Below are 12,590 nucleotides of genomic sequence, written 5' to 3' on the forward strand. Positions count from 1 at the left end.
TGTATTTGGAAAGGCAAGGACTGATTCGGGATAGTCAACGTGGCTTTGTGCGTGGGAAATCATGTCTCACAAACTTGATTGAGTGTTTTGAAGAAGTAGCAAAGAAAATTGATGACGGCAGAGCAGTAGATGTGATCTATATGGACATTCGACAAGGTTCCCCATGGGAGACTGATTAGCAAGGTTAGATCTCACGGAATACAGGGAGAACTAGCCATTTGGTTACAGAACTGGCTCAAAGGTAGAAGACAGAGGGTGATGGTGGAGGGTTGTTTTTCAGACTGGAGGCCTGTGACCAGTGGAGTGCCACAAGGATCGGTGCTGGGCCCTCTACTTATTGTCATTTACATAAATATTTGGATGCAAGCATAAGAGGTATAGTTAGTAAGTTTGCAGATGACACCAAAATTGGAGGTGTAGTGGACAGCGAAGTGGGTTACCTCAGATTACAATAGGATCTGGACCAGATGGGCCAATGGGCTGAGAAGTGGCAGATGGAGTTTAATTCAGATAAATGCGAGGTGCTGCATTTTGGGAAAGCAAATCTTAGGAGGACTTATACACTTAATGGTAAGGTCCTAGGGAGTGTTGCTAACAAAGAGACCTTGGAGTGCAGGTTCATAGCTCCTTGAAAATGGAATCGCAGGTAGATAGGATAGTGAAGAAGGTGTTTGGTATGCTTTCCTTTATTGGTCAGAATATTGAGTACAGGAGTTGGGAGGTCATGTTGCAGCTGTACAGGACATTGGTTAGGCCACTGTTGGAATATTGCGTGCAATTCTGGTCTCCTTCCTATCGGAAAGATGTTGTGAAACTTGAGAGGGTTCAGAAAGGATTTACAAGGATGTTGCCAGGGCTGGAGGATCTGAGTCACAGGGAGAGGCTGAACAGGCTGGGGCTGTTTTCACTGGAGCGTCTGAGGCTGAGGGGTGACCTTATAGAGATTTACAAAATTATGAGGGGCATGGATAGGATAAATGGACAAAGTCTTTTCCCTGGGGCCGGGAAGTCCAGAACGAGAGGGCATAGGTTTAGGGTGAGAGGGGAAAGATATAAAAGAGACCTAAGGGGCAACTTTTTCATGCAGAGGGTGGTACGTGTATGGAATGAGCTGCCAGAGGATGTGGTGGAGGCTGGTACAATTGCAACATTTAAGAGGCATTTGGATGGGTATATGAATAGGAAGGGTTTGGAGGGATATGGGCCGGGTGCTGGCAGGTGGGACTAGATTGCGTTGAGATATCTGGTCGGCATGGACGGGTTGGATCAAAGGGTCTGTTTCCATGCTGTACATCTCTATGGCTCTATGACTCTATTTAACTACAGATAAATAATGTGACAAGAATTTTTAATTAGTGGAGAGATTGAAGATTGAGAATAGGAATAAAGGAAAGTCTCAAAAATTTGGACAATAGATTAAGCAAGCCATTTCCCTTGCTGCTCTGCGAAGGTGATTGATGTTGGGGGTACTTTCCATCAAGAGGGTGCAGCTGCAATTCCAAACAGATGTTCTCAATTGAGCAAAGTTGTGTATGATGTTTAGTGCTGATGTGATGGCAGATACACAATTTGTAAGCATTAACAAGTATCTGATTGAATCTAACATGTTCCACTAACTGTTTATAATAGGCAGAGTACTGTACACAAATCTTAAAGTGAACCATCCACTGTTAGATGTGCATCTGCAATTAGGAAGCCCTTGCTGAAAACTCCTAACCATGCTAAATTTTACCCTCACTACTAATTTAATAAATTATATCTGCAAGAAACAATATACATTTGAATGCAGGGACATGGACTTTAAAAACAAAAGGAGTAGGTTCAAACTTTGCATTTTTAAAATAATTATTTAGAAGCATGGGGAACTCATAGTTCTCCACTGCTTTCCATATGGCAAAGTTTCAAGAAATTTTGTTGTGTTGCCATAGTCTTACCAGACCGTAGGGGCTGATCTCTCATTAGAGAGAAGCAACTGGTAGTGATTTAACCTGAGGGCCACCAGACCTCAAGAAAGGGAAGAGATTGAGAAGTAGAGTCCTTCATGGTAACCTCAAGCCATGCTATTGGCTTCACACTGCTTTGTAAACCAACCATCCAGCCAACTGAACTAAACTGATTCCCCCAGCCAACTATGATCCACTTGCCAACCAAATCTTTTCAAGAGTCTAAGTTATTGTGAGTGTTTAAAACTTGATAACCTTGCATTCATCGTGATGCATGCAGGATGAAAAACTTTGGCTATATGTCTTTTGTTTCGGTAATAATAAAGGGAAAGTTCCATTGATAGTAAGATATCTCAGGTGGAGTTTGGGATGGATCAACACTATTAGATCAAGTTAATGCCTTAAATAATGGAATAGATAATTGTGTTATCAAGTTAATTTAGAGGGCTCAGTAAGTTATGTGGATGTGCTGAAGATTTTATAAAGCTCCACAAACTAAATGGGCCAGATGTTCAACTGTGGGATTGACAAGCAGGCCATTGTTTCACTTATGAAAAAGACTAGGAGAAAGTGAGGACTGCTGGAGATCAGAGCTGAAAAATGTGTTGCTGGAAAAGCGCAGCAGGTCAGGCAGCATCAAAGGAGCAGGAGAATCGGCATTTTGGGCATAAGCCCTTCTTCAGGAATCACTTGTTTCACTTGTGGGGAACACAGCTGTGTGCATGTGCAACGACTCTGAGGTTCTATGCTTAGAAATCAGAAGTACCAAAAGCAGTTTAGAAGAGAGATGTAATCACTGGGAATCCTTTGAAAAGGCAAGAGACTGCAATAACTGGGACTGGTGCCATTGTGTGCTATTTTTAGAGGAAGTGAATGTTTAATGTGGTTCATAAGACACCAGTGAAATGGGCTGCTTTGCTCTCAATTGTATGGAACATCTTAAATATTATTTGAATTATCAGGCAGGTATAAATGATTCTATTACACTCCTGACATATGCCAAAGTTGATACTGAGCAGAGCTAGGTCATTTAGAGTTGAGTTGCTTGTCACATAATTCCCAGCTTCTGACCTGCTCTTGAAATCACATCATGTAAGCAACTGGTGCAATTAAACTTTTGATCATTGTTAACTCCCAGAACATTAATGTGGGTTTTCAGCAACACTAATGTCATTGAATATTAAAGAGAAAAGGCTAGTTTTTTTCTGCTTGGAGATGATCATTGCCTGGCAGTTCTGTACATGGCACTTGCTACTTTTCATTGTTGACCCAAGACTGAGTGTTGTTCAGGTGATGCTGCACATGAACACGGTCTGCTTTGGTATCCAAAGAGTAGTGCAATTCTCAAAGGATTTACCCACCTGTGATAGTTTTATTGGGAGGAGAGGTGGTGTACACTAATGAAGATGTCAAAGATGATTGAAGCTAACTCTGAGAAATTCCAACAGCAATGACTTGGGGCTCAGATGATTAACCTCCTGTAACTGCAATCATTTTTGTTTTTGCTGGGTTGGGAGGAGAGTCCAACCAATGGAGAATTTTCCCATCAGTTTTCAAATTAAGATTTGCATTCAGGTATCCAGCGAGATTAATAGGCAATGTTATCCAACTTTCTCTAATGTGGGCTTATTGCAATTTAATTAGGGCTGTAAAGGGTTACAAGGTAGCCAGGAAGCAACTGAAGAATGGACTTAGGAGAGCTAGAAGGGGACATGAAAAAGCCTTAGTGGGTAGGATTAAGGAAAACCCTAAGGCATTTTACACTTATGTGAGGAACAAGAGGATGGCCAGAGTGAGGGTAAGGCTAATCAGGGATAGTGGAGGGAACTTGTGCCTGGAGTCAGAGGAGGTAGAGGAGGTCCTTAATTAATACTTTCCTTCGTTATTCACTCGTGAGAGGGACCTTGTCGTTTGTGAGGACAGCATGAAACAGGTGGATATGTTTGAAGGTTAATGTTAAGAAGGAGGATGTGCTGGAAATTTTGAAAAACATGACAACAGTTAAGTCTCTGGACCAAATGGAATAGGCCCGAGGTTACTATGGGAAATGAGGGAAGAGATTGCTGCGTCTTTGGCAATTATCTTTGCATCTTTACTGTCCACTGGAGTACTGCCAGATACTTGGAGGGTGGCAAATGTTATTCCCTTGTTCAAGAAAGGGAATAGCAATAACTCTGGAAATTACAGGCCAGCTAGTCTTACGCCACTGGTGGGCAAATTATTGGAGAGAATCCTGAGAGATAGGATATATGAGTACTTGGAAAACCATAGTTTGATTAGAGATAGTTAGCATGGCTTTTTGAAGGGCAGGTCATGCCTCACAAGCCATGTTGAATTCTTTGAAGATATAACAAAACACATTTGAAGGTAGAGCAGTGGATGTGGTGTATATGGATTTTAGCAAGGCATTTGATAAGGTTTCCCATAGTAGGCTCATTCAGAAAATAAGGAGGCATGGGATACAGGGAAATCTTTCTGGATACAGAATTGGCTGGCCCATAGAAGTCAGAGCGTGATAGTAGATGGAAAGTATTCAGCTTAGAGCTCAGTGACCAGTGGTTTTCTGCTCTTTGTGATTTTTATAAATGACTTGGATGGGGAAGTGGAAGGGTAGGTGGAGTTGTGGATAGTGTGGAGGGCTTTTGTAGGTTGCAACGGGACATTGACAGGATGCAAAACTGGGCTGAGAAGTGGCAGATAGAATTCAACCCAGAAAAGTATGAAATTTGGAAGATCAAATTTGAATGCAGATTCAGGATTAAAGGCAGGATTCTTGGTAGTGTGGAGGAGCAGAGGGATCTTGGGGTCTATGTTCAAAGATTCTTCAAAGTTGCCACTCAAGTTGATAGGGTTGTTAAGAAGGTGTACAGTGTGTTGTTTTTAATTAGCAGGAGAATTGAGTTTAAGAACTGTGAGGTTATGCTGCAGCTCTATAAAGCCAAGATCAGACCACACTTGGAATATTGTGTTCAGTTCTGGTCACGTTATTATAGGAAGGATGTGGAAGCTTTAGAGAGGGTGCAGAGGAGATTTATCAGGATACTGCCTGGTCTGGAGGGCACGTCTTATGAAGGAAAGTTGAGGGAGCTCTGGCTTTTCTCATAGGAGCAAAGAAGGATGAGAGGTGACTTGGTAGAGATGTGCAAGATGATGAGAGGCATAGATAGGGTGGATGGCCAGATAATTCCCATGGTGGAAATAGCTATCACGAGGAGGCATAACTTTAAGGTGATTGGAGGAAGGTTTAGGGGAGATATCAGAGGTCAGTTCTTTACACCGAGAGTGTTAAGTGACTCTTGGATAGGTACATGGATAATAGTAAAATGAAGGGTATGTAGGTTAGTCTGATCTTAGAGTACGATAAAAGGTCAGCACAACATTGAGGGCCTGTATTGTGTTGTACTGCTCTATGTTCAAATTAGAGAGTCATAGAACAAAATCTTTGCTTCAAGAGCATCTTTTATTTTTTTCAGCTTGCTCCTTTCGATCATGTGCGAGCATCTTGAGTTTGGGCAAATAAGGCTGAAAATACAAATGACTATATAAACTCCCCGAGGAACACTTTTAGCAAGAAAACATTTCAAAAGCAATCCTATGAAGTAGTAACTGCTTTGAAAGTTGGGCCTCTTGGTTTTCCTGGCCTCTTCAAATAACAGGTCTTTATAAATGTTGTGTTTATTGGCAACAAGCCTGTAAGATCCTAACTGCAAATGCAATGATAGTAATTTTGACCCACAATTCTCAGAATTATGGATATTTGGGAGTGATTGCCAATAATTTACTCAAGCAATCCATATAACATTAAAAATTGTAGGTTGTAGCCGAATGGCCTCCTTCTGCACTGTTCTATTCTATCAATTGATTTTCAGGTTTACAATACAGATTTGAAATCACTGTGCAGCACATGATTTCTATAGGTGTATGTTTTCATTTTATGGATGATTTCAGTTTGCTTTGGCTCATAGACTTATTACAGATGCTGGTTTTGTTAGTGGTGTTAGTGATCACAGTGAACTTTGGCTGACTGTGTTTGTATCACTACAAGAAAAATAAGAAATCCTAGCCAATATGTAGACAGTTGCCTGCTTTTACTTGAAGAACACTCCTCTAAAGTCAAGAAAGTACCTCACATGAAATATGTTTTATTTTCCTTAATAAAGTTCTGTAAAGTTGATTGAATCTTGTTGATCGTAACAGTATATGGTTATCCCCAAAGTGTGGAGAGATTTCAAACCAAAGCATGTAATGTTGTAGACATAAAAAAAAGTGAAGTTACAGTAGGATGAAATTTATTGGTATTGCTCAGCAAATTTGCATTTGACTTAATTAACTTTTCAACAAGCCACGATGTGCATGGGTGAATTAAAATTGATGTATGGTATATTAAAATGAATTAAGATGTTCTTCTCAAAATTTTCAGCATTTTGGTATGTTTTATTGACTCAGTTATTTTTTTCATTTCAGCTGTTGTACTAAGGTGTCTTTTTTTACTTTGAAACTTCACATCGATTTCTTTCTCAATAACATAAGGTGAAACCAGAAACATTTTCCATCAAGAAGGTTTGGAAAAAGCATTGGTGATCCTTTTAGGAATCAATAATGACGCAGTCAAAATAGCTGCTTGTGAAGCTGTGTCAGTTATGTGTTCATCTGAGTCTAGCAAAGAGACTTTCAGAACGGAAGGTAAGTATGCATGATTTAATATCATTCTTCAGTTAAATTTTCATTCCATGAATAGCAAACATTCTAATAGACAACTACATGACATAAAGTTGAAAATAGATTTCTAATATTTTTTGCAGAAGCTATTGTTCAGATAGTTCCACTACTGACAAGTGACAATGTGGAAATGAGAGAAGCTGCTGCATTAGCTCTAGCAAATTTAACAACTGCTAATTCCAGCAATGCTAGGTAAACATTTATTATTAATGTTATGCTTGCTGTTTGTATCAGTTATAATGTAGTTTTGCTCTGTAAATTTTCTGTTCATTGGAAGTTATCATCAGTGATAACTTTCAGAAAGCATTTGATATGGTGTCACATGGCAGGTTGGTTAGCAAATTAGAAATGTTTGGGATTTGTAACAGCATGGATAAGAATTTGCCTAAAAGATTGGAAACAGAGGATAGATATTGATGGGCGCTTCTCAGATTGGAGGTGAATTGAAAGTGGTTTTCGCAGGGATCCCTTGCATTTTTCTAATTTATATAAACAATTGGGCAAAATCCCTAAATTTGCAGAAGAAACTAAGCTAGGGAGAATAGTGAATTGTGAAGATGAGGCTGAATGACTTCAAAGAGATATTGACAATTTGCCACAAGCGCACACTCCTGATGGATGAATTTCAACAAAGAAGAAACATAGTCGATATAGGCTCAACAATACAACTTTGACAGGGGTACAGGAGCAGAGGGACCTCAGGGTTCACATACATGATTCTCCAAAGATGTCCTGGCAATTTGAAACGGTTAGTAAGAAAGCATAAAGGATCCATGTGTATATAACAGCAAGGAAGTGATGCTACATCTCTGCAAATGATTGGTCAGACCACATTTGACCTATTGTGTTCACTTCTGGGCACCTTATTTAAGGAAGAATATTAAAACCCTGGAAAGAGATTAATTAAAATGATGTCAGGAATGAGGGTATTTAAATAAAAAGAAAGATGAGGGAGTTTGACCTTATATTCCTTGGAGCAGAGAAGACTTTATTGAGCTATTCAAAATCATGAACAATAATGAAATGGTGAAGAAGGACATTCTGTTTTCACTGATTGGTATGTCAGTAATTAGGGGGTTACATTTCAAGATTTCAGCAAAAGAGCTAGGAGTGAGATGAGGAGAAGCTTCTTTGCTCAAAGCGTTGTTAGGATTTGGAATGTGTTGCCAGGGAGAGTGGTGGAGGTAGATTCACTATGAGGTTTCAAAAGAGAGTTGGACATTTATTTTAAACTGATGAATTTAGATGGTTACAGAGATGGGGCTGGGAATGGGACAAACTAGGTACCTCTTTTATCAGCCTGGTACCGACATGATGAGTTGAGTCGCCTTATTCTGTATTGTAAAATCAATGATCCAATGTCTCTAGAAGTCATTGAACCATTAACCATCTTATACTATCAAAGCTAGTCAATGTCAGTGCACAAATATTTAATATAATTGAAATTCTTTTATCTGTAGTTATATATTAAAGGAGATTTAAAGAACAAACACATTTTTGTTTTAAATTGCACTTCATAATTTCAATGCCACAGTGTTAGCATGAATCACTGTGAAGTCAGTTATATTAGGATAAGATACAAAGGAATGAATGCTGTAAACTGGTAGAGTTTACAAAAGTAGAATTCTAATGAGAGGTGGGGATAAGAATTTGGGCCAGATCTGCTGAGGTTCTACTCTGAATTTGAAGTGTCATGTGAATTCCAGTGATGGAAAGACACATTGTCCGCCTGTCTCCACATCAGAGTTTCTGAGCCACTCTCCAAATTTTGTTTATTTTCCTCATTTTAAGTTGTGATTGGGAGTCTTGTGGATTTGTGAAACCCTGGACGTTGCTTAGACATCAAAAATCTATCCCGATGGTGGACAGTTATGTTTAACTCAACATTCTGTGGCTGCTTTAAGAAGTTAAAAAGAAATGACGATCTTATTTCTTCTTTGACTAGCAGAATGGTTATGGGGTACACTGCCATCTGCTGGTAGACTAGCAAAACTACCTTAGTGCCTTTACAGAAAAAGACACCTGCCTTAAATTCATAACCTTACCCGTTAATTTGACATATGATTTATGGCTTTATGTGCACAAACACAAACGTAGATATCTTGCTGTGCTGCACTTGTGTTAGCATAGCAGACTTCCAAACTTTCAGTTTGTAAAGATCTATCTAGACCAGACTAACAAAAGGCCTCATCCCAACTGCAGAATAGCATTTTCCATTACATTAATATGAATTCCTCCATTTATGACTCCAGATGTCTTTATCTTTGTATTACGAACACGTTGAATTTTTAGCCTATGTCCATGCAGTGCAAGGTTTGAAGTCCCCAAACTCAGTCAACTGTATAAATTTAAATTTTGATTCCAAAAGTGAAAGGAAAATGTGAATTATTTCACCTGTAAACAACTTTGTTCATGTACTTCATACTATTTAAAAATGTAAGAATCCTATGCATGGGTTGAGATTTCAGGTCAAGACACAGAATTGCTGTGCAATTCAAAGAGTAAGAAAACAGATGAAGGGTGATTTATGTATGAACATAATTAGGCTATTCAGCACCTTGAACTTGATCCAACACTGTGTTAGATTATGACTGATTAATACCTTCGCTGAAATCTTTTGTTTTTGAGCTGAAGTGTTGCTTTGAGCTTAAACGGGGGGGTGGTTCTTACACTCACAGGTGGGTTGGCCTGCGTGATGAAGGTATATAATTATCATTTTTGGATTTTGGATTCTCAAGTTGAGGTAAATAGTTTTTGGTTTTGGTTCTGTGAAGATACCTTTTTGTTTAGGAAGTCAAAAAGTTATCCCTGAACGAGTTCACACATAGTTTCTAAGAAAGCATGTGACAGGAGCTAATTTTTTAAAAATTTATTCATGGGATGTGGTTATTGCTGGCTAGGCCAGTATTTATTGTCTATCCCCAAGTGTACAGAGGGCAATTAAGTGTCCGCCACATCGCTGAGTTTCGAGTCACATGTAGACCAGATTAGGTAAGAATAGCAGATTTCCTGCTCTAAAGGATATTAGTGAATCAGGTGGGGTTTTAAGATAACAATTGGCAATGTTACATCATCATCAGTAGGCTAATTTTTTAAAAATATGTAATTCAAATTTCACCATTTGCCATGGTGGGAGATTTGAACCAATGTCCCTGGAACATTAGCCTAGTACTCTGGATTATGAGTCCAGTTTCCTCCAGATAAGTACCTGAGAAATTAATTGCTGAATGGTTAAAAAGACTGAGTTTTTGGGCTAATGCACAAACAGATAGTCAGGGCACCTAATAGGTTTAGTTCAGAAGAAAACAACTTCTTTCAACAAAAGAGCACTGAGTTTGTCGAAGTCTTGAAGCTAGAACGCACAACCTTAAATTATATGTATGAATTAGGAGTCTCATTCAGCATTGTGTGCACTCTCTGCATCTCTACAATAGATGAATGCCCCTTGCTTATTGATGCTTGAGGAACATATGTGCAACCCTCGTATTCCAATCTAACTCCATGCTGATGCTCAGGCCAGGAAACGGAGTAGGAGGTTATTACAATGAAGCTAACAAATAACTTTAATTGAAGCCAAAGGCAGAAGCAAAGACTAAATCACATCAAATCAAATGTTTCCTTTAGAGTAGAATTATCTCTCAGTCATGGTTGCACCTAGCTCTGACTGCCCACATATGTTAATACAAAATTATTTGATCTAAAATCTGGCCAATACTAGTTTTTCTCAGGTCTGTTTTGTCACATTTAATTACTGCTCTGGCCTCTTCAGCAGCAGCATCATGAGCTCACCTTTTGTGCAATAGCTCCATCAGATTCCATCTTCCTCATCTGAGGAGATATGTGTCTGATCATCTCTCCCTCTACTAAATTGCCATGCCATTATTGAACTCGGTTATTAAGGGCATAGCAAATAGTCACAGTTCTGGAGATATGGTCCAGTGAGTATTGGAGAGCTCCTGTTGTGTGATCCAGGCAATGGAAACATGTTTTCAGGAAACCGATAGTTTGTTCAGTGATGTCCCTAGTGAATGCATGGCATTGTACTGCTGTTCAGAATCAGTTTGGACATTATGCATTGAGGTCATTAGACATGCCTCTGGGGTTACCCCTTGTCCCCTTCTGAGCGAGTCCTGTGAATAAATGAACATCTGTGGTGCATGATAGTTGTGTAGAATGTAAACATCATGATAATGGGTACAAAGTTGTAGGTATTGTTCACTCTGGCCGCAAACAAGGCAGATATTGAAAGAGTGAAATCCCTTCCTGTTCAGTAAGGCTGGATGATGCCACGGAGCTCTGAGTACCACGTGCGTGTAGTGGATCACCCCTTATATTTGAGGGAACCCAGCAATTCCTGAAATGTGATGCTTGGGTAACTTGACATTGGTTGACGACACAAACATCTGATTGAGAGGTGCCACACAAGTTTTGCATGAACTCTGAATGGAGTTGCTGGTGAGGATGTTCAGTCCTGCAATCTTCAACACCACAGGCACAGTGTTTTTTCCTCAGATGTGTGGCTGTAGATTCTTCCTGCAGAATGTGGAAGGTGTGGGTAGTGGCATCTTAGACATGCAAAGATGCCTTCAGTATTGACGTTCACTCATCTGTAGATAGCTATGCAGCCTTCGGTAAATCCTCTTGCAACACAGTGCTTAACAATGCTGAGGACCCAGATTCCCCTCTTCAAGCAGCTGGAGCCCCATAAGCCTTGGATCTCAGATCCAGTTGACAGTGTGTTCTTTCAACTTCTCCTCCTCATTCTCCATAGATGGACCAAATCTAATCCAACCTCTGGGTTTAGCTGGGCAAATGTTTTGCATTGAAGTAAGGATCTGTAAACAAATAGCAGGAGAGGTTTAGTTTCCTTTTGAGAACTAGCCTAAGTCAGCTTAATCTTTGGGCCCTTATGTGGCCACTCTCATTTTAAGTGACCCATGATTACTTACCCTCTTCCTCATTCAGCCATATATACAGGGAGTCTAGATTAGAGTGGTGCTGGAAAAGTACAGCAGTTCAGGCAGCATCTGAGGAGCAGCAAAATCGACGATGTATTAATGATGACGGGCTTTTGCCCGAAATGTCGACTTTACTGCTCCTCGGATGCTGTCTGAACTGCTGTGCTTTTCCAGCACCACTCTAATCTAGACTCTGGTTTCCAGCATCTGCAGTCATTGTTGTTACCATATCTACAAGGAATTTGTAGCCTTGATTTTTATAGTGCATTTCATGCATGTTGAATGTAGCTCACTCTTTGGTGGTCTTCATTATCCCATCTTGAGATCAATACCATTTATTACAGCTTCCTCCTTGTGTGCCTAAGATCGAAGATACCCAAACCAGTGAAAAGTCCTGCACAGCTTCAACATAGACCAACTGTCTTACCACCACGACTAACATTGTTCGGTGTCAGTTGTCTGGTTTTGATGTTGGTGTTATAAGTAACTAAATAGAGCCTATTAACCTCAATGCTATAGCAAGTGCTTCATTTCAGCATACTGAACTTAACTGAGTGCTCACATTAACTTTTATTTTGGTTTTTGTTTTATTTCACACAAATTTGGTCTTCAAGCTCTTCTGAAACTCTCACAACCAGACCTCGTGCCTTCCCTTTTCTACCATGCATTCTCAGTGAGAGATTCTATATTTACCCAACTGAAGAATATTGCATGTAAATTTTTCTTTTGATTCCTCCAACCTGAATGCTGTCTCTAAATCTACACTTTCTCTGCATCACTGTAGGTAGTCTTTTTTGTTCTGATACCCCATCTGATATGCTTCAATGACCTCCTGTAATTCATGATTTTCCTTCACCTTTCTATGTTCTCCCAGTGCCTACACTCATTCACCTCCTCATGCCTACCCTTGACCTTGCATAGCACCTTATTCAATTTTCCAGCTTCTTTGCCCTCACCAGCACAACTCATG

General features: G+C 39.7%; 1 protein-coding gene across 1 annotated transcript in view; it reads left to right on the forward strand.

Moving 5' to 3' along the window:
- Window positions 1-12,590, forward strand: part of armc3 (armadillo repeat containing 3) — a 194,467-nt gene that overhangs the window by 79,729 nt on the left and 102,148 nt on the right. The window contains exons 9-10 of the mRNA XM_072575964.1: window positions 6,474-6,626; window positions 6,746-6,854. Of these exons, the coding sequence (XP_072432065.1) occupies window positions 6,474-6,626; window positions 6,746-6,854 (262 nt within the window). The remainder of the gene's footprint in view (window positions 1-6,473; window positions 6,627-6,745; window positions 6,855-12,590) is intronic.

This window comes from Chiloscyllium punctatum, chromosome 8 (genome assembly GCF_047496795.1).
Source record: "Chiloscyllium punctatum isolate Juve2018m chromosome 8, sChiPun1.3, whole genome shotgun sequence".
Lineage (NCBI taxonomy): Eukaryota > Metazoa > Chordata > Chondrichthyes > Orectolobiformes > Hemiscylliidae > Chiloscyllium > Chiloscyllium punctatum.